Source organism: Scyliorhinus torazame, chromosome 15, assembly GCF_047496885.1.
Source record: "Scyliorhinus torazame isolate Kashiwa2021f chromosome 15, sScyTor2.1, whole genome shotgun sequence".
Classification (NCBI taxonomy): domain Eukaryota; kingdom Metazoa; phylum Chordata; class Chondrichthyes; order Carcharhiniformes; family Scyliorhinidae; genus Scyliorhinus; species Scyliorhinus torazame.
This window is the reverse complement of record NC_092721.1, coordinates 82,721,956-82,744,424: the sequence shown is the minus strand read 5'-3', so window position 1 is coordinate 82,744,424 and position 22,469 is coordinate 82,721,956. Positions and strand designations below refer to the sequence as shown.

General features: G+C 46.3%; 1 protein-coding gene across 5 annotated transcripts in view; it reads left to right on the top strand.

Annotated features, from left to right (window-relative positions):
* The window catches only part of yap1 (Yes1 associated transcriptional regulator), a 222,214-nt gene that overhangs the window by 181,817 nt on the left and 17,928 nt on the right, over positions 1-22,469 (top strand). For 3 of the 5 annotated variants that reach the window (XM_072476352.1, XM_072476353.1, XM_072476350.1), the window contains one exon: positions 15,179-15,366. In XM_072476352.1, the coding sequence (XP_072332453.1) occupies positions 15,179-15,366 (188 nt within the window). The remainder of the gene's footprint in view (positions 1-15,178; positions 15,367-22,469) is intronic. The other 2 variants (XM_072476351.1, XM_072476354.1) reach the window with 1 other exon arrangement.

Sequence of the window (22,469 nt, the reverse complement as noted above, 5' to 3'; positions counted from 1 at the left end):
GGTTACTCTGTCAAGTTTCAAAGTACGCAGTTGTAGGCTTACTTTCAACTGTTGGCAGTCATTATTTTCCAGTCTGTTGTACGATATGATTCCACCAACGCAGATTGTGTAGCCTGTTATTGTCACAAATATGATTCTGCTTTTATGTCAGGAAGATAACCAACGTTCGAAACTATGAAAGAAGAAAATGTTTTCAGAATAAATGGTTCTTAAAAACATTGTTTATTTTTCTCCCTCCCCTTCATCAGACACTGAGTTGCACCTGGGAGCTTGTCTTGAGACTTGCCGCCCGGGATAATAACACTAAAGAATTGATCATTATTTTAACATTTATTTTCAAAGACCATAGGCCCTTTTTTTCCCCAAAATAAAACCAGCAAACGCTGGAAATATTTGGATCAGGCAGCACTTCTGGAGAGATGGAGAGAAACTAAATTTAACGTTTCTGGGTGGTGACTTTTTGTTGAACCTGGAAGAAATGAAAAGATGTAGTAAGTTTTAAATGAGTGCAGAGACAAAATAGGGCAGTTCTGTTATTGAGTTAAGAGAGATTAAATAACGAGGAGATGGTAATGGAACAAGTAAAGAAACAAAAGATGATTCGATGGAGGCGTAAATGGGAAAAAGCAGGATCATTCATAGATATTTCATAGAATCATAGAATCCCTAAGATGCAGAAGGAGGACATTCGGACCATCGAGTCTGCACCACCCTGTGAAACATCATCCTACCTAAGCCCAATCCCCCGCCCTATCCCCATAACTCCACCGAACCTTTTTTTGGACACTTGGGGCCATTTAACTGGCACATCTTTTGACTGTGGGAGGAAACCCACGCAGAAAATCATCCGAGATAGGAATTAAACCCGAGTCTCATTGATAGTGGTTGTCCATACAAAAAAATGGGAAGAGTTGTTATGACCTGAAATTGTTGAAGTCTGGAAGGCTGTGAGTGCCAAATTGAAAGATGAGGTGCTGTTTCTTAAGCTTGCGGAGTGCTTCATTGGAACAGTGTTGGAGACTGAGATCAAGGTTAGTGTGCAGCAAAGATTTAAAATGCCAGGCAACCAGAAACTTAGTCACACTGGCAGACTGAACATGTTTTGTAAAGTGGTCGCCTATCCTCTGGTTGGCCGCCTCAATGGAGAGAAGATAGTATTACTTTTTTTAGATCAATTTAGAGTGCCCAATTCATTTTTTCCAATTAAGGGGCAATTTAGCATGGCCAATCCACCTACCCTGCACATCTTTGGGTTGTGGGGACCAAACCCACACAAACACTGGGAGAATGTTCAAACTCCACATGGACAGTGACCCAGGGCAGGGATCGAACCTGGGACTTTGGCGCCGTAAGGCAGCAGTGCTAACCACTGCTCCACCGTGCTGCCGAGGCGATAGTATTATGAACGGTTTTCTGAATTGCAAGTAAATCATTGTTTCATCTGGAAGAAATGTTTGTGGTCTTGACAATGGGAAAAGAGGTAAAAACACATCTCGTGTCCTTGAATGTAAGGGAAATGTTACGGCGTGTTGACGATGATTGAGGCGAGGACCCAGGTATTGTCAAGGGAATTGTCCCTTTGGAATGCTGAAAGGAGAGGGGAAGTTGTTTGGTGTGAATGGCGGAATATAATCTGTTGAATGTGGTGAGTGGTGGTTCGGAAGCAGGGGACAAAGGGAACCCAAAGGGTGTTTGAGAGCAAGGGGAAGGAGTGAGAGCATAAGTGTAGGAAATGGAATAGATACCATCAAAGGTCTTGTCGATTATGGGGGTGGAAGGGGGGTATCCTTGAGGGAAAATGAAGATGTGGAAGGTGATGTCAGAATGAGTGCAGCAGAATCTTGTAAGGAGTCTAGTTTGAGGGCTATGGTGACAGCAGTGTTGCCAATGGCTCCAAGTAGGTATTCAGGGAGCCCAGTGGTGCAGTCCACGGTGAAGATATAGAATCAGCTGAGAAGGCATTTTAGGATGGAAGGGATATCCGTGCTAACGCCGCTGTGCGAGAATCATGGGTCTGAGCCGAGGGAGGGGGGTGGATTGTGTATACAGGAGATGGAGGGAAGTGGGGCTGGTCAAGGTGAGGGATTTGTATTTGGAGGAAGGATTCGCTAGTCTGAAGGAGCTAAGGGAGAGGGTAGAGCTGTCGAGGGGAAGTGAGTTCGGGTATCTGCAGGTTAAGGACTTTGTGCGAAAGGTTTGGAGGGGGTTTCCTAGGTTGCTGGGATACATCCTGCTGTAGTGACTGCTGCTTCCGGATGTGGAAGGGGAGGGAAGAATTGGGAATATAGACAAGTGGCTGGGGGAGCAGGGAGGTGAGCGGGTGGTGAAGATCAAGGAGAAATGGGAAGTGGAGTTAGGAATGGAGATCAATTGGGGAGTATGGAGTGAGGCACTGCGTAGGGTAAACGGGACCTCCTCATGTGCAAGGATGAGCCTGATACAGTTTAAGGTGTGCACAGGGTGCATATGACTTGGGCAAAAATGAGTGGGTTCTTTCGGGGGGTAGCGGTATGGGTGGGCACCAGCGAATGCGCACATGTTTTGGGGTTGCGAAAAATTGGGAGGATTCTGGGCAGGAGTGTTCACGGTCTTAGCCAGGATAGTGGAGGAGGAGGTGGACCCGGACCCTTTGGTGGCGATATTTGGGATTTCAGAGATGCCGGAGCTCATGGAGAGGAGGAAGGCCGATGTCGTGGCCTTCGCCTCTCTGCTAACACGGCGGTGAATTTTGCTGGAGTGGTGGTCGGCTTCGCTACCAGGGGTAGCGGCATGGTTGGGTGACCTGTACGACTTCCTGCGGTTGGAGAACATAAAGTATGAATTAAAGGGCTCAGCGGGGGGGGGGGGGGGGGGGGGGGGGTTTGAGAAAAGGTGGCGGCTGTTTGTGACCGTGTTTAAGGAGCTGTTCATCGCAGGGGTGATGAGGGGGATGGGTGGTGGTGTGGAGGGGGTGGGGGGGGGGAAGGGGGAAAATCTGTACAGACTGTATAGTTGATTGTTGGGAAGTATGTTTCCCAGGGTGATTATTGGCTGTATCCTGTTTTGCTACATGTTTGTAATAAAATATATATATTTTTTTTAAAAGAATGGGTACAGCAGAAAAACTGGGAAAATGGAGCAGTCTTCACAGGAAATGAGGTGGAAGGAAGGGTTATCAACGTAACTATGGGAGTTAGTGGATGTAGTAAATATTGTTGATAGCCTATCCCTAGAAATGGAAACAACAGAAATTGAGGAAGGGAAAGGGAGGCAGACATAAATCAAGGAAAGGTGAGGAAGGGTTGAAAATTGAAAGAAAAGTTAATTAACTTTTCATTTCACGTAAAACCAGGGAACAGTATCGATTGAATCTTTCATGTATTTGAAAAATAGTAAAGATGGGGATGCAAGTAGAATGAAAACAAAAAATGTTCACATATCCCATGAAAAGACCGGGATATTCAAGTTGGACATATATACAGGGTCCCAGAGTAATATATTTTATTTGGAGAAAGTGAGAGTAGTGAAGAGACAATTGCTTGGTACTTTAGAACTTTAATATTGCTGATAAGAAAAAATTGTTGCTGAAGATTTTTGGCTTGCACTCATTAGGACAAACACAAGAATGCTCCATTTCAAATGATCATTTATGCTGCAAGTGAGAATGCTGAGTGCACTAAAAGCTACATGAATAACCAATTTAAGATGATAGGTCGAGATCGTAACATGGTTAATTTATGTTTGCTGGAAGTGGCACACATTTGCATGCATTCATTCTTTTGCAAACCAAAGGAATATGTTCAAGCCTAATGCCTTTTTGAATTACCTGGGAACTTGGGGAGTCTGCAGTTCCCCATTGCTGTCTCCATGACCATACCTCGGCCAATCAGACTTGATTTCTTGACTTCCAACCAGCAACATTTTCTCCTGTCGTTTGAATTCTTGTAATTGTTTGAAATTTAGTGTTTTTGCATTTGTACTGACAAGTATAAGACAGAAAGTTTCAGCAACATGTCTCTGTTTTTAGCAATAATAAGAGGAAAATTTGTACAACATACTTCAGCGGTGGAGTATGTTGGCGATGGGCCTCCATTCTAGGAAGAAATAATGAATCGGGTTGTCAAAGTGAAGGATAGGACTTCTGGTTGCGGCTATGCCTCGGTAGGTCACACGTTCGGCAGCTCCCAGCCAGGAACGGACTTTTGGGCTCTTCAGAGGGGCCCCAACGGCAATTGTTCAATGGCTTCCAGTGTGGGAAGGTGACTGCAGGGTCCCCCCCGACATTATATGGATTGGACCAGGAGTGGAGCGGTTTAAAAAAAAAAAAAAAAAAAGTGATCCTGGTGCAGCGGAAAGTGCGAGGGAGGAAAAGCAAGATGGCGGCGGGTGGAGACCAAGCAGCATGGGCGCAGTGGTCGCAGGAGCAGCAGGAGTTTCCTAAACGCTGCTTTGAGGAGCTGAGGACAGAAATGCTGGCGCCAATGAAGGCGGCGATTGAGAAGCTTGTGGAGACCCAGAGGGCCCAAGGGGCGGCGATCCGGGAGGTGCGGCAAAAAGCCTCGGAGAACGAGGACGAGATCTTGGGCCTGGCGGTGAAGGTGGAGGCGCACGAGGCGCTGCACAAGATGTGGGCGGAGATATTTGAGGACTTGGAGAATAGGTCGAGGAGGAAGAATCTTCGGATTCTGGGTCTCCCTGAAGGAGTGGAGGGGCCCGATGCCGGGGCATATATGAGCACGGTGCTCAATTCGCTGATGGGCACGGGAGCTTACCCGAGGCCCCTGGAGCTGGATGGGGCTCATCGGGTCCTGGCAAGGAGATCCAAAGCCAACGAGCCACCAAGGGCTGTAGTGGTGCGGTTTCACCACTTTATGGACAGAGTGTGTGTCCTGAGATGGGCCAAAAAAGAGTGGAGCAGCAGGTGGGAGAAAACGGAGATTCGAATTTACCAGGACTGGAGTGCGGAGGTGGCTAAGAAGAGGGCTGGTTTTAACCGGGCTAAGGCGGTGTTCCATCGGAAGGGGGTGATGTTCGGGATGTTGCAGCCAGCGCAATTGTGGGTGACGTTCCAAGATCGGCACCACTATTTTGAAACACCTGATGAGGCATGGAACTTTATCCAGACTGAAAAGTTGGACTCAAACTGAGGGTTTGGCGTGGGGGGATGTTTACTGTGTCTGGGGAATGTTCTTTTTGTTTGGGTGCTGGGTGGGGATGGGTGAATGGATTTGATGTGGGGGCTGTGGGAGAGTGTGGGCGTCGGTGTTGGAGGGGCAGGGCCCCGCGGACGAAGAGGGGGGGTGGAGGCCTGGGGATGGGGAGTTGGGGTAAGGCCACAAAAAGGAGCTGTGCCAGAGGGGGCGGGGCCGACTCAGGAAAGCACGGGCTTTTTCGCGCGGTAGGGAAGGATGGGGGCGGGGCTGGGGGGGGGGGGGAGGGCGGTGCTGGAGAGGAGCGCACACTGACTGCCAAGGGGTGGGGGGATTCTCACACTGGGGGGTCGATTGAATGGCGGGAGAGGCCGGGGTCAGCAGGAGTCAGCTGACTTATGGGAGTGTCATGGGGGGAGCAAAATGGCTAGATGAGGATTGAGTGTGGGTGGTGGGGGGGGGGGGGGGGGGGGGAGAGAACTGGGTAGCTGCTGCATTGGCCAAAGGGGAGCTGGAAGTAGGAGAGGTAGTCGGGGCGGGAACGCCTGGGGGACTGGAGGGTGCGGGAGGCGCGGGAACGTGGCTGGCCTAGGAAAAGAGATGGCTAGTCCGGCTGATAACTTGGAATGTGAGGGGCCTGAACGGGCCGGTCAAGAGGGCCCGGGTGTTCGCGCACTTAAAGGGACTGAAGGCAGACGTGGTTATGCTCCAGGAGACGCATCTGAAGGTGGCAGATCAGGTTAGGCTGAGAAAGGGATGGGTAGGGCAGGTCTTTCATTCAGGGCTGGAAGCGAAGAACAGAGGGGTTGCAATACTGGTGGGGAAGCGGGTGTCGTTCGAGGCACTGAATATTGTAGTGGATAATGGAGGTCGATATGTGATGGTGAGTGGTTGGTTTCAGGGGGTGCGGGTGGGACTGGTGCCCTGAATTGGGATGATGCCGGATTTATGAAACGCATGCTGGGTCGGATTCCGGATCTAGAGGTCGGAAGCTTGATAATGGGTGGGGACTTCAACACGGTGCTGGACCCAGCACTGGACCGTTCTAGGTCCAGGACGGGTAAGAGGCCGGCTGCGGCCAAGGTGCTCCGGGAGTTTATGAACCAGATTGGGGGTGTGGATCCATGGATGTTTGCCAGGCCGCTGGCCAGGGAATTTTGCTTCTTTTCCCACGTCCATAGAGCCTACTCCCGGATAGATTTTTTCATTTTGAGTAGGGTGCTAATCCCGAAAGTGGGGGGAACGGAATATTCAGACATAGCCATCTCGGACCACACCCCGCATTGGGTGGAGTTGGGGGAGGAGAGGGACCAGCGCCTGCTGTGGCGCCTCGATGTGGGACTGTTTGCGGATGAGGGAGTATGCGGGCAGGTGCAGGGGTGTATTGAAAGATACTTGGAGGCCAACGACAACGGGGAGGTGCAGGTGGGGGTAGTCTGGGAGCCATTGAAGGCGGTGGTCAGGGGAGAGCTAATCTCCATTAGGGCCCACAGGGAGAAGAGAGAGGGGAGGGAGAGGTTGGTGGGGGAGATTTTAAGGGTGGACAGGAGGTATGCAGAGGTCCCCGAGGAGGGACTACTCGGGGAGCGACGGAACCTCCAGACTGAATTTGACCTGTTGACCACGAGGAAAGCAGAGGCACAGTGGAGGAAAGCGCAGCGGGCGGCGTACGAGTATGGGGAGAAGGCGAGTCGGATGCTGGCACATCAGCTTCGTAAGAGGGAGATTGGTGGACTTAAGGATAGAGGGGGGAATACGGTGCGGAGTGCGGTGAGAATAAACAAGGTACTTAGGGACTTCTATGGGGATCTGTACAGGTCTGAGCCCCCAGCGGGGGAGGAGGGGATGCGACGGTTCCTTGATCAGCTGAGGTTCTCGAGGGTGGAGGAGGAGGAGGTGACTGTTTTGGGGGCACCGATTGGGCTGGAGGAGCTGGTTAAAGGATTGGGGAGCATGCAGACGGGGAAGGCCCCGGGGCCGGATGGTTCCCGGTTGAATGCTACAGGAAATACGTGGGCCTGCTGGGCCCGTTGCTAGTGAGGACTTTTAATAAGGTGAGGGAGGTGGGGACCTTGCCCCCGACAATGTCCAGGGCGCTGATTTCTTTGATCTTGAAGCGGGATAAGGAGCCATTGCAATGTGGGTCGTATAGACCGATCTCGCTCCTCAATGTTGACGCTAAGTTGCTGGCAAAGGTGCTGGCTACGAGAATTGAGGACTGTGTCCCGGGGTTGATTCATGAGGACCAGATGGGATTTGTGAAGGGTAATCAGCTAAATACAAATGTGCGGAGGCTCCTCAATGTGATTATGATGCCCTCGGTGGAGGGGGAAGCGGAGGTAGTGGCAGCTATGGACGCGGAGAAGGCCTTTGTTTGGGTGGAGTGGGAGTACCTTTGGGAAGTGTTGCGGAGGTTTGGGTTCGGGGAGGGGTTCATCAGTTGGGTCAGGCTGCTATATAGAGCCCCGGTGATGAGTGTGGCTATGAACCGGCGGAGGTCGGAGTACTTTCGGCTGTACCGGGGGACGAGGCAGGGGTGCCCCTTATCTCCCTTGTTGTTTGCACTGGCAATTGAGCCGCTGGCCATGGCACTGAGGGAGTCCAGGGAATGTAGGGGATTGGTCGGGGGGGGCGGGGGGGAACACCGGGTGTCGTTGTATGCCGATGACCTGTTGTTGTATGTTGCGGATCCAGTGGAGGGGATGGCGGAGGTCATGCGGATCCTGAGGGAGTTTGGGGACTTTTCGGGGTATAAACTCAACGTAGGGAAGAGTGAGCTCTTTGGTGCATTCAGGGGACCAGGGAAGGGGGATAGATGAGCTACCGCTGAAGAGGGTGGAAAGGAGCTTTCGGTACCTAGGGATCCAAGTAGCTAGGAGTTGGGGGCCCTGCACAAGCTCAATTTGACGTGGTTGGTGGAGCAGATGGAGGAGGATTTTAAAAGATGGGATATGCTGCCACTCTCACTAGCGGGTAGGGTGCAGTCAGTCAAAATGACAGTCCTCCCGAGGTTTCTCTTTGTGTTCCAGTGCCTTCCCATTTTGATCCCCAAGGCCTTTTTCAAATGGGTAAGCAGGAGCATCATGGGATTTGTGTGGGCGAATAAGACCCTGAGGGTGAAGAGAGTATTTCTGGAGCGTAGCAGGGGCAGGGGGGGACTGGAGCTGCCGAATTTGTGTGGCTATTATTGGGCAGCCAATGTGCCGATGCTCCGTAAATGGGTAATGGAGGGAGAGGGGGCGTCGTGGAAGAGGCTAGAGATGGTGTCCTGTGTGGGCACGAGCCTGAGGGCGCTGGTGATGGCACCGCTGTCGCTCTCGCCGACAAGGTACACCACGAGTCCAGTGGTGGCGGCGGCTCTGAAGATCTGGGGGCAGTGGAGGCGACACGGGGGCGAGGTGGGAGCCTCGGTTTGGTCCCCAATTTGGGAGAATCATCAGTTTGCCCCGGGAAGGATGGATGGGGGGGGTTTCGGAGCTGGGATCGGGCAGGGATTAGAAGAATGGGAGACCTGTTCATCGATGGGACATTTGCGAGCCTAGGGGCGCTGGAGGAGAAGTTTGGGCTACCCCTGGGAAACGCTTTCAGGTACATGCAAGTGAGGGCGTTTGTGAGGCGGCAGGTGTGGGAATTCCCGCTGCTTCCGGCACGTGGGATTCAAGACAGGGTGATTTCGGGTGTATGGGTTGGAGAAGCAAGGTTTTGGCGATTTACCAGGAGCTGAAGGAAGAGGAGGAGGCCTCGGTGGAGGAGTTAAAGGGCAAGTGGGAGGAGGAGCTTGGGGAGGAGATAGATGAGGGTCTGTGGGCTGATACCCTGAGTAGGGTTAATTCTTCCTCTTGCGCCAGGCTCAGCCTAATGCAGTTCAAAGTTACTCACAGAGCGCATATGACAGGGGCGAGGTTGAGTAGGTTCTTTGGGGGTGGAGGACAGATGTGGGAGGTGCTCGGGGAGCCCGGCAAACCACGTCCATATATTCTGGTCGTGCCCGGCGCTGGATGGGTTTTTGAGGGGTTTTGCGAGGACTATGTCCAAGGTGGTGAACACCCGGGTCAAGCCGAGCTGGGGATTAACATTATTTGGGGTATCGGACGAGCCGGGAGTGCAGGAGGCGAAAGAGGCCGGTATTCTGGCCTTTGCGTCCCTGGTAGCCCGGCGGAGGATTTTGCTACTATAGAAAAATGCGAAGGCCCCTAGTGTGGAAGCTTGGATCAATGACATGGCAGGGTTCATCAAGCTGGAGAGGATAAAGTTTGCCTTGCGAGGGTCTGTGCAAGGGTTCCTCAGGCGGTGGCAACCGTTCCTAGACTATCTCGCAGAGCGTTAGGAGGAGGTCAGCAGCAGCAGCCCAAGGGCGGGCGGGGGGGCGGCGGGGGAGGGAGGGGGGGGGTTCTTTTGGGGTGGCGTTTGGGTGAAGGTGTTTTTTTCCCCCTATTTGTGTTTTTAAATGTTATATGGGGGGTTATTGTATATGGGGGAAATCCAATGTATAATTTCTGATTGTTGTGTTTTTGTTTCTTCATGTTGGGGGGGGGGTTGTTGAAAATTTGTTGAGAAATTTGAATGAATATTTAAAAAAAAAAGTGAAGGATAGAAGTGTCATTTCCCAACAGCGGATGTTTGCTGGACTGCCTTTAATAGCCACATTTGTCCGTCTCCTTTAAGAACACTGAAAGGGGGCTTTAGAGTGGTTTCACTGGTCGGCGCAACATCAAGGGCTGAAGGGCCTGTACTGCGCTGTAATGTTCTATGATTGTTAACTGTCAGTTACAATGGTTAGCACTGCTGCCTCACAACTGGGTTCAATTCCAGCCTTGGGTGGCTATCTGTGTGAGTTTGCACATTCTCTCCGTGTCTGTGTTGGTTTCCTCCGGGAGCTCCGGTTTCCTCCCAGTCCGAAGATGCGCAGGTTTGGTAGATTGACCATACTAAACTGCCCATTAGTATCCAGGGATGTGAAGATCAAGCTACAGGGATAGGATGCGGTGGGGTGGGCCAGGCAGTGGACCTGGATGGAGTGCCCTTTTGGAAAGTCGGTGCAGACTCGATGGGCTGAATGGCCTTCTTTTGCACTGTAGGCATTCTATGATTCTAATTTACATCAGTTGCAATTGGGAATGGCAAATATCCCATGTAAGGAGACCAATGGATCAGAGTTTATTGCTCCCCAAGCCAAGTGACAACACTGCAAGCCAATGGAATGTGCCTGCTAATGTGGACGGTCACCCAGGAAACAAGATTGGCATGCCTTGAACAGCATGTCCTGTCAACCTGCTCCCAATCAGTAATTGTGTGATGTATCATTCAAATGTTGAAAATTCTCAGCAAAGCAGGCAGCATCTGTAAAGTCTGAAGCTAAGTTATCGTTTCCGATCAATGAACTTTCATCAGAATGCGAAATGTTCCATTTCTCTTTCCAGAAATCTTGCCTGATTTGCAGTGTGATTCCAGCATTTCTTATACTTCCAGCGTCTGCAGTATTTTGTTGAATCAACAATGTGCTAGTAGGGACCAGCTATTGGGCACTGAGCTGTTCACTAGTGCTAAGTTCAAGATGATCTGCAGACCCCTTTAAGAAATGTGACCCCTATGAGTGCGCAATGCAAGACTGCTGTTTTTTTGAGGATGAATTTGGTGTAACCACAACATTGATTATTTTGCATAGTTGAACCACAATGTTGGTTTTGTGAGGCATATTTTATTCATCTGTAGTTGAGTCACATCGTTGCTAGTGATTGAAGATCTTTAGCATTTATTGTGAATGACATTGAGTGGCATAGCTCATGCACAAGGTGACATGGGTCAACTAGAAATACCCAGTGTCACTAATCACTAAGGAAATACTCTGGGTAGGGGCTGCAATGCCTCATGGGGAATTGTGTATGGGTGATGTATTGTTCACTAATTTATTGGATAGAAAATGTGTGGGTCAGGGAGGGGATAGGGGCACCTTTTATATTACAAAGTGAATAATGGTGATGTGTTTTGAGTCTAATGATGCCACTTAGCACACATGCCAGGTTTCTGATAAATCAACTCTTGTCATTCATGGTGTCATGGGAGTGTCCCTTTAAGAAATGTTTTGTCTTATCACATTGCTTCAGTGATGTCATTGTGTGGGTGGAGCTAGGCAGTGGCTCTGGGTTTTACTTTTGCTTTTGAGCTGGGAGCTGTTTTGGTGGCTGGGTTTTTGCTTTCATTTTTTTTTTGGCTGCTGTAGGATCAAAAAGAGAAGTATTTTGGCCTGTCTCTCTCTTTTCAATTTTAAAGATTCATTCCAAGGAAGAAAACCAATAATTACAGTTATCTACTTTTTGTTAAAAGGGTTTTTTGGTTTATTGGATATTATTAAATTGAAACAGTCAAAGGGGGAATTTATTCAGGCTTATACATAAGAGTACTGTAGCTGTGTGGGGTATTTGTGTTGGAAGTTGATAAAAATGCTTACTGTGTGTGTTTATAAAAATGTTAACTAAATTTGTGGAATGTACTTTGTTTTTGATTAAAAGTGCTTAAGACCTCTGTTGAATAACACCTGAAAGGCAGCCCTTGTGCTCGTCGTAACCAAAATCAATAAACAGTTGGAGGTCAGGTGAACTCCATGATACACTTTGGAGTTTTCTAAACCCTGGCCCATAACAATGGCCAAGGTGATGATCCAGATCTGAGGAGCGAGGGTAGGGGAGAGGGAGAGGAAGAACATCCTTCAACTTGTGGTAGGGGGAAGAGGCAATGCAATCCAGATATGTAAGTGTGTGGGAAGATCTCCCACCTTCATCATCATCTGAAGACCATCTCCATCACCTGTCTTAAATTTTAATCATTGGTCTGTTCTTCTCCCTCTCTTTCCCCTCCACTCTTCCCGCCCCTCTAGCCTTGCCCTTCCACCCTGGTTTTGTGTCTTTGCTTCACTGTTGGTGGTGACTTGTCACTTTGAATGTCCCTATGGTGCTCTCCATTTTAGAAATTATGCTGTTCTGGAACTGGTTCCGTTTCCAACCCAAAAAATGTCTCCCTACTCCACCCCGTAACTCACCTCTTAACGAGTTCCTTTCAATTTAAAAAGTATCAATTGCACATCTACTTTTTTTAAATTTAGAGTACCCAATTAATTTTTTCCAATTAAGGTGCAATTTAGCATGGCCAATCCACTTAACCACATCTTTGGGTTGTGGGGGCGAAACCCACGCAATGGGAGAATGTGCAAACTCCACACGGACAGTGACCCAGAGCCAGGATCGAACCTGGGACCTCGGCGCGTTGAGGCTGCAGGGCTAACCCACTGCGCCACTGCTGCCCCCAGTTGCACATCTACAATGGTTTTCAATTCCTCAGCAGCAAATGGAGAATGTCGCCACAAATTCTGCACTGTTCCATCTTTCTTGAAGGTATTGACCCCTTGCTAAGCTACAGGGAGGCAGTCAGCATTATTCATATACAGGTAGTACCGGCCTATTTGATTGTAGTTGAACCTTATTCTTTCCTCGTGTAGTGATCTGCATATCTGTATATACACAAGGTGTTAATGTAAACTAATAGCAGCTAAGTGATCACTAGATGGCAGCACTAATGAGGGGTATAAAAGACCGACTCAATCCGAGTTCCCGCCTCTTCATGTATATTGTGACTCGTGACCAGAGTTAGCTCAGTTAGTTTATTATTATTCAATCTTATTTATTTAATATCTAGTAAAAGTATTGGAGATCGAACAAACTCACAGTTTTTTTGTTGAAGTTACTCGATAAATTATTTGCTTTCAATGGACGACTACGAGTATTAATCAACAGCGAGTTTAAGAGCGTTTCGGTAAGAAGCAAATGAGTAACATATATTACAGTAAGTAATGTAATACCTCACACAATATCTCTGTTCTAAATTGATGCATAATTTGGACCTTTCTAGTATGGTTCAGCTATACCCATTGGTTGAATTCACCAAATGATCGGCAGTCATGATTTGTTTGACTGGTACCTTTCTTGTTCAAGGTGTGGCAAACTGAGGTATAGGATCAGCGTTCTGATCTGACTCGAGTCAGAAGGTTGTGGATTCCAATCCGGCTCAAGAGACCTGAGCACAAAATCTAGGGGACAGTTCTGAGGGAGTGCTGCACTTTTTGATGCCTGTGTGCCCCCTTGGGTGAATGTACAATATCCATGGCACTATTTCAAAGAGGAACAGACCTGGCCAATATTATATCCCTTAAACAAGATCACAGGAACTGGTTGCCTGCCCATTTATTTCATTGTAGTTTGTGGGACCTTGCTGTGCACAAACTTGTTCCGTTTCTTAGTACTTTGGGAAGGTCATAAAAAGAGTTATATAAGAGCAAGTCTGTTTGATGTTTGTTATTCTCATCTGGATTATTAGGTGTTGAAAATATTTTGTTCATATGCCAATATTTTCAATGCATTGTGCATGCTGGGTATGTTGTCAACTACTGTGTATAACAGCATTAGGAAACATGGTCTTTCTCTTCACTTGGCTAAGGTGATTTGTCCAGCACACTCCCTCAGCAAGATGGAAGTTGTTTAAAACTTACATATGGGAATCTATTTTTAAGAGAGCTGTAAATGAATGAAGTGACATGAATTGAAGCTGGTTGTAAAATAAATACATTTTGCGAAGCTACAGTGGCTTTTTTCACATTCCATCTTTCTGTAACAAAATTTGATTTATTAGAGATGGCAAATAACTACTGTTTTAATAGAAATGTCGATGGTGTGAGCTGAGGCAAAATTGCATAGAATTTGATTTAAAAAATTGCTAATATTTCTGAGCAAAAGAATTGTTGGTATGGAAAATGGAAATAATTAGTCCTGCAGTTTTCTGTGGTTGAAGAAAAATGTCTTAGTATAGCGAGGACTTTTAATCTGCATCTGATGTCATACCTGGGAGTGTTTGCGAACAGTAGCGGCTCAAATCGAACTGTGATATTGCAAAAAGGTTAAACCAAGAAAGCTGCGATGAGATCTCTGGAACTCGCTGACACCAAATTTTACAAATGATTCCAGTCAATTACTTGCCTATACACAGCTACATAGATGATCACTGTTTATCAGTCACAGCATGTTATAACCTGCGTGAATCCTATTGGTTGGGGGCTATTGGTTATCCCATGAAATATTTTTTTATTAAAACGTAATTATACATGGGACATGAGGTGTCCCAAGTTTTATAGTAATATACTTCTTCCGAATAATATATTTGGAAATACAGCTTGAGGACACTTGAGACACATGTCCACAGCTCTTAGAAATCAGTATTTATACAACACTGAAATGATTAGTATGAGATTTTAATGATTTTTATTTATTCATTCGCTGGACTTGGGTGTCGCTGGCTGCACCAACATTTATTTCCCATCCCTAATTGCTCTTGAAGGGGCAGTTAAGAGTCAACCACATTGTTATGGGAGTCACATGTAAGCCAGATTTCCAGTGAACTAGATGGGGTTTTACAACAATCGACAATGGTTTCATGGTCATCATTAGATTTTTAATCAAAGATTTTTGTTGAATTCAAATTTTGCCAACTACCATGGGATTTGAACCTGGGTCTCTGGATTACTAGTCCAGTGATAATACCACTATGATAGCCTACCAGTATAACAGACTCTGTGGCATGCAGCCCATGATGAACTCACTGACTGTATATCCTGCATTATCTAGGACCAGGAGACATCCAATGCCTTTGATAGAGATTAGTTTTGGCAGTGCGTTGACTAGTCCAGTCAAGAACTAAAGGGTGTTTTGAATGCCGATTGGAATATTCAAACCCAGACATTCTTGGATATTCAGTGGTGTTTGAATTACATTGAGTTGTTTGATTATGTCCAAAGCTTTTTTTTTTTAAAAAGGGCTTCTGGCATTTCTGGGAAATACTTGCATTAAGTTTAATTGTGAACGACTGACATGCAGGATTCCCCAGGATTGCTAATAACATGTAAATCCCAGATATAACTGCTAATAACATGTAAATCCCAGATATAACTATGTTTTAGTAAGATCTCAATTTGTTTGAATAATATGGTCTCTTATTTTTGACAACAGCAGTGGACCAACAAAGACTGACTCAAAGTGCTCCTGTCAAGCCACCTCCATCCATAGGTTCTCATAGTCCACACAGTCCACAAGGAGGGGCGATATCAGGCTCCAATACACAACAGCAAATGAGGCTCCAGCAACTCCAGTTTGAGAAAGAGAGACTTCGATTGAAACATCAAGAACTCCTACGACAGGTGAGTGCCTGAATCAACACTGGAATAAGCTAACAATTTTACTGTAGCCATTAATTTTAGAAAATTAAATTGATGTCACTAGCAATTATTTTTGCAATGTATGCTCTGTTCAGCACATTGAGACAGGTAGGACCATAGGAAGAGGTGCCTCTCAAGCCAGATCTACCTTTGAATGAGATCCATGTGCTCTAATTCCATATGCCTGCTTTTTCCCATATCCCTTAATATTCTTGGTTTGCAGAACTGATCAATCTCCAATTTCAAATTAACAGTTGACCCAATGACTCTGGTTTGTGAAAAACATTTCACACCTCTACTCTTTTACATATTAAATTTTCCTACCTTCATTTCCAAAAGATCTGCCTCGAATTTTTAGGCTCCCTTCATCCTAGATTCCCCAGCCAGTGAAAATAGTTCATCTATCCTATTTGTTTCCCCACTTTGTTCAAATCAGCTTGGATCCTCTAAATTCCAGGGAATGCAACCATAGTTTGTGTAATCTCCCCTCTTAATTTAACCCTTGGAGGTCTAGGCATCATTTTAGTAAATCTGTGCTGCATTCCCTCCCAAAACAACTGTATCCCCGTCAGATCTAGTGTCCAGAACTGAATATAGTATTCCAGTTCTGAAGCATCATCATGAAACCTTAGTTCTGTTTTTCTCACTACAGATGTTGCCAGAGCTGCAGCGTATTTGCAGTATTTTCAATTTTAATTGCAGTGCTCCAGATGTGGTATAACCAGGGCTTTGTATAGCTGAAGATGATTTCTAACGTCCTGTAATATAGTCCTTCAGCTATAAAGGCTAACATTCAGCTATAAAGGCTAACATTCCATTTGTCTTTTCCGTACCCGTCCATGATACTTCAATCTTTGCAAATGAGCCCTTAATTCTCTTTGGGCCTCCACTGTTCTAATTTTTCACCATTTAGAAAGTACTCTGTCTTAATCATTTTTAGATCCAAAGTGGATGACCTCACACATGCTTGCATTAGACAAAACTGTGGCAAATATGGAAGGCGGTGGTATTGTCACTGGTATTGTCACTGGACTAGTAAGCCAGAGATCCAGGATAATGCTCTGGGGTCTCGGGTTCGAATCCCACCGTGGTGTTGTGCTGGGCGCTCTGGATCCGTGGAACACCTACAGGTCACCAACACTTGAAATAGTGCAACACTATTTTATTGAGTCATGAACAGTTTAACATACTCTCACTGTGGGTTAACACAATACTAGCTTTAACTAAAGACCTTTGCCTTGTCCTAACCAGTCGATGTACTCAGCACATGGTGAATGTCTGTGCTGCAGGCTGTGAGCTCTGTCCTACGAGGAAGCTGCAGCTCGAAAGAGCAGGAACTCTGATGCCCCCTGTCTTTATAGTGCACGTGCTCTAACTGGTGATTGGCTGCGGTGTCATGTGTGTCGATTGGTCCCACTGTGTGTCCATCAGTGTGTGTGTCCATCAGTGTGTGTGTCTGCACCATGATATACTGGTGTGTATTATGACACATGGCAGAGGGTGAAATTTGAATTCAATTAAAATCTGGAATTAAATGTCTCATGACCTTGAAACCATTGCCAAATGTCATTAAAACACCCATATGGTTCACTAATGTCCTTCAGGGAAGGAAATCTGCCGCCCTTACCCGGTCTGGCCAACATATGAGTCCAGACCCATTCAGCGTTGCGGTTGACTCTTAACAGCCCCACTGAAATAGCCCAGCAAGCCACGCAGCTCAAGGGCAATTGGGGATGGGCAACACATTTTAAAAATAAATAAATTTAAAGAGTACCCAATTCTTTTTTTCCAATTAAGGGGCAATGTAGCATGGCCAATCCACTTGCCCTGCACATCTTTTGGTTGTGGGGGTGAGACCCACGCAAACATGGGAAGAATGTGCAAACTCCATACGGACAGTGAACCAGGGCCGGGATCGAACTGGGTCCTCCGTGCCATGAGTCAGCAGTGCTAACCACTGTGCCACCGTGCTGCCCTAGTGGCTTTTATTTTTATGTTGTTCCTGCCTCGTGAGTCATCCATAGTGGCTTTTTTGGCAAGTACATCTTTGCATCATCAGGATATAAGCTAGTCCTGCATCAGATTCCTTTTTTAATACTAATCATTTGTCTTGCCCATTGACAAATGTATCTAGTTTACTGTGGATAATCTGTGTTATCCTGTTGAAATACGCCAACCACACAGAGCTGGCATGTTATTTTTGCTGGATTCTAATGCCATACTAATTTTATTACGGATTGATTGGTGGGAATTGAACTTTTAACCCTCGATTTGGAAATACAGTTCCAAACCGCTATGCTATGAGACCGAGCGGAAAACCTCAATGAAAGTTCATATGTTGAGGGAGGGTAGAATTTGACTCTGCTCTGATTCATTCATGGTTAAATGGCGTGCTGACAATCACCACCAGGCTCCTGTGGAGAGCAGCCAACTGAGTGATGTATCAGAGGGCAGCTTGTGATCCCAAACTATGACTTAGCAAGTTTTCACAAGGAGGAACAGGAGATGGAATTTGGTCAGCTTTATTACTACTATTACTACGGCACACCAACAATAGCTTAATTTTGATCTGAATTGAGTAGCTCTGATTTAATTTAATAGTAGCTCAAGGTTGTGGAGCAAAGAAAATCAACTTTTGTTTTGCTGATATAGTTGTACCCAATTCTTTTTAGTTTTTCCATTTAAGGTGCAATTTAGCATTACCAATCCACCTTCTCTGTACATCGTTGGGTTGTGGGGGTGAGACACAAGCAGACATGGAGAATGTGCAAACTACACATGGGCAGTGACCCGGGACCGGGATAGAACCCGGGTCCTCAGCGGCGTGAGGCAGTTGTACTCATTCAACACAAATGAGAAAATCTTGGATTCTTGAAGGCACATCCCTTAATTAAGTGGTGATGCACATGGTAGCATGCAACAGTCAATTTCTGGCCCCCACCTCCTGAACTATTTTTAAAATAAATTTAGAGTACTCAATTATTTTTTTCTGAATTAAGGGGCAATTTAGTGTGGCCAATCTACCTAGCCTGCACCTTCTGAAGTATTTTAACAGAATTGATGATGTTTGTTGAAAGAAAATAATGCATTTCTAATAAAACTGCAAAATTGTTGTATTGGAAACCCTTTAACTTGCAGTGCAGCATTTCCGAGAGAGAAAACAGTTCTGTCGTAATATCCCTAATTTTCTCCAGTAAGTAAACATAGCAATTGAATACATTCAGCAGGCAAATGGTATTAGATTTGTCTTTACAAATGCACAATTTTGGTATAATATAAAACCAGAGAGGCTTGCAGCACAGAAGGGGAGGCTGTTTGTCCATCATCTTTATGCCAACATTTTGCGAATGTATTCCAAAACAAATTCCTACTCTACCTATGGCATTGTATCTTCACCACTTGAAATATGAATTGAATGTTCCCTCGAAAAGATGCAATGGCCTTTACGTGATTTATTTAGATTTCCAGAAGGCCTTTGACAAGGTGCCGCATAGGAGACTGTTAAATAAGTTAAATGCCCATGGTGTTAAGGGTAAGATCCTGGCATGGGTAGAGGATTGGCTGACTGGCAGAAGGCAGAGAGTGGGGATAAAGGGGTCTTTTCAGGATGGCAGCCGGTGACTAGTGGTTTGCCTCAGGGGTGTATGCTGGGACCACAACTTTTCACGATGTACATGAATGACCTGGAAGAATGTATTGAAGGCACTGTTGCTAAGTTTGCAGATGATACAAAGATCTGTAGAGGGACAGGTAGTATTGAGGAGGCAAGGGGGCTGCAGAAGGACTTGGACAAGCTCAGAGAGTGGGCAATGAAGTGGCAAATGAAATACAATGTGGAAAAAGTGTGAGGTTATGCACTTTGGAAGGAGGAATTTAGGCATGGAGTATTTTCTAAATGGGGAAATGCTTCGGAAATCAGAAGCACAAAGGGACTTGAGAGTCCTTGTTCACGATTCTCTTAAGATTAATGTGCAGGTTCAGTCAGCAGTTAAGGCAAATGCAATAGAACATAGAACATTACAGCGCAGTACAGGCCCTTCGGCCCTCGATGTTGCGCTGACCTGTGAAACCACTCTAAAGCCCATCTACACTATTCCCTTATCGTCCATATGTCTATCCAATGATTATTTGAATGCCCTTAGTGTTGGCGAATCCACGACTGTTGCAGGCAGGTCATTCCACACCCTTACTACTCTCTGAGTAAAGAACCTACCTCTGACATCTGTCTTATATCTATCTCCCCACAATTTAAAGCTGTGTCCCCTCGTGCTAGACATCACCATCCGAGGAAAAAGGCTCTCGCTGTCCACCCTATCCAATCCTCTGATCATCTTGTATGCCTCAATTAAGTCACCTCTTAACCTTCTTTTCTCTAATGAAAACAGCCTCAAGTCCCTCAGCCTTTCCTCATAAGATCTTCCCTCCATACCAGGCAACATTCTGGTAAATCTCCTCTGCACCCTTTCCAATGCTTCCGCATCCTTCCTATAATGCGGCGACCAGAATTGCACGCAATATTCCAAATGCGGCCACACCAGAGTTTTGTACAGCTGCAACATGACCTCATGGCTCCGAAACTCAATCCCTCTACCAATTAAAGCTAACACACCGTACACCACCTTAACAACCCCCACAACCTGGGTGGCAACTTTCAGGGATATATGTACATGGACACCGAGATCTCTCTGCTCATCCACACTGCCAAGAATCTTACCATTAGCCCAGTATTCAGTCTTCCTGTTATTCCTTCCAAAATGAATCACCTCACACTTCTACATTAAACTCCATTTGCCACCTCTCAGCCCAGCGCTGCAGCTTATCTATGTCCCTCTGTAACTTGTAACATCCTTCCACATTGTCCACAACTCCACCGACTGTAGTGTCATCTGCAAATTTACTCACCCATCCTTCTACACCCTCCTCCAGGTCATTTATAAAAATGACAAACAGCAGTGGCCCCAAAACAGATCCTTGTGGTACACCCCTAGTAACTGGACTCCAGGCTGAACCTGTCCCATCAACCACCACCCTTTGTCTTCTTCCAGCTAGCCAATTTCTGATCCAAACTACTAAATCACCCTGAATCCCATACCTCCGTATTTTCTGCAGTAGCCTACCGTGGGGAATCTTGTCAAACGCTTTACTGAAATCCATATACACCACATCAACTGCTTTACCCTCATCCACCTGTTTGGTCACCTTCTCAAACAACTCAATAAGGTTTGTGAGGCACGACCTACCCTTCACAAAACCGTGTTGACTATCTCTAATCAAATTATTCCTTTCCAGATGATTGTACATCCTATCTCTTATAAACCTTTCCAAGATTTTGCCCACAACAGAAGTAAGGCTCACTGGTCTATAGTTACCGGGGTTGTCTCTACTCCCCTTCTTGAACAAGGGGACAACATTTGCTATCCTCCAGTCTTCTGGCACTATTCTTGAAGACAAAGATGACTTAAAGATCAAAGCCAAAGACTCAGCAATCTCCTCCCTAGCTTCCCAGAGAATCCTAGGATAAATCCCATCCGGCCCAGGGGACTTAGCAATTCTGGAAAGTGTGAAAATAGATAACACCTCCTCCTTATGAACCTCCAGTCCTTCTCATGAATGTTAGCATTCATGTCAAGAGGGGTAGAATACAAGACCAGGGATGTACTTCTGAGGCTGTATATGGCTCTGGTCAGACCCCATTTGGAGTATTGTGAGCAGTTTTGGGCCCCGTATCTAAGGAAGGATGTGCTGGCCTTGGAAAGGGTCCAGAGGAGGTTTACGAATGATCCCTGGAATGAAGAGCTTGCTGTATGAGGAACTGTTGAGGACTCTGGGTCTGTACTCGGAGTTTAGAAGGATGAGAGGATGATCTTAATGAAACTTGCAAGATACTGCGAGGCCTGGATAGAGTGGACGTGGAGAGGATGTTTCCACTTGTAGGAAAAACTAGAACCAGAGAATACCATCTCAGACTAAAGGGCAGAGATGAGGAGGAATTTCTTCAGCCAGAGGGTGGTGAATCTGTGGAACTCTTTGCCGCAGATGGCTGTGGAGGTCAATTCACTGAGTGTCTTTAAGACAGTGATAGATAGGTTCATGATAAATAAGGTGATCAGGGGTTATGGGGAGAAGGCAGGAGAATGTGGATGAGAAAATATCAGCCATGATTGAATGGCAGAGCAGACTCGATGGGCCGAGTGGCCTAATTCTGCTCCTCTGTCTTATGGTCTTTACCTCAGCTACTACTTGTAGCAAAAAAATCCAAGCTCCTACGGTCCCTCTGTTTTGCGGGGGGAAAAACAACTTACTCTGAGATAATTTTAAATTCCTGGCCTATTGCTGCTAACTCCATATCCAGAGAAAATAGTATTTTTTAAAACACCATTTTAAAAAAAACTTCTATTAAATCTCCCCATAAGAGCTTCTCCTATTGCCGTGTCTTTAATCCTTGTTTACATGCCACGCGCGCGCCCCCCCCCCCCCCCCCCCCCGGTAAAATTTCTAATTTTTTGGTTTAAATGTTTCCAACTAAGGGGTAATTTAACGTGGCCAATCCACCTCCCTTGCACATCTTTGGTTTGTGGGGATGAGATCCACACAGACATGGGGAGAATGTGCAAACTCCAAACAGACAGTGACCCAGGGCTGGGATCGAACCCGGGTCTTTGGTAACATGAGGCATGTGCTAATCACTGTGCCACCGGGTGCCCCTTATTCCTCCCAAAATATTTGACTTATCCACATGAAATTATATCTGATAAGCTGTATAACTTTGTTAGCTTCATTCTTTAGATGTAAACTTCATTATCTGCTGATGAGACAAAAGTGAGAAGTTCGGCAAAGCTTGACATTTTGTTCCCTACACTTAAATATAAATCATTTCTGAAGACTGAGACCTAACATGACCTTTGGGGTGCACCTGATCCAGCCTTCTCCAATCTTCTCTCTTAGGCAGTCCCTTGGGATCAGGATGACTTGCTTCCACTCTGGCCCAGTAGGTTCTGAAATGGTTGAGAAGTCCATTGCGTAATCTGCAGACCTGATCACTGCAGGGCTGGTGTGTTTGAAGGGTTGGGTAGATGGGTTGTTTG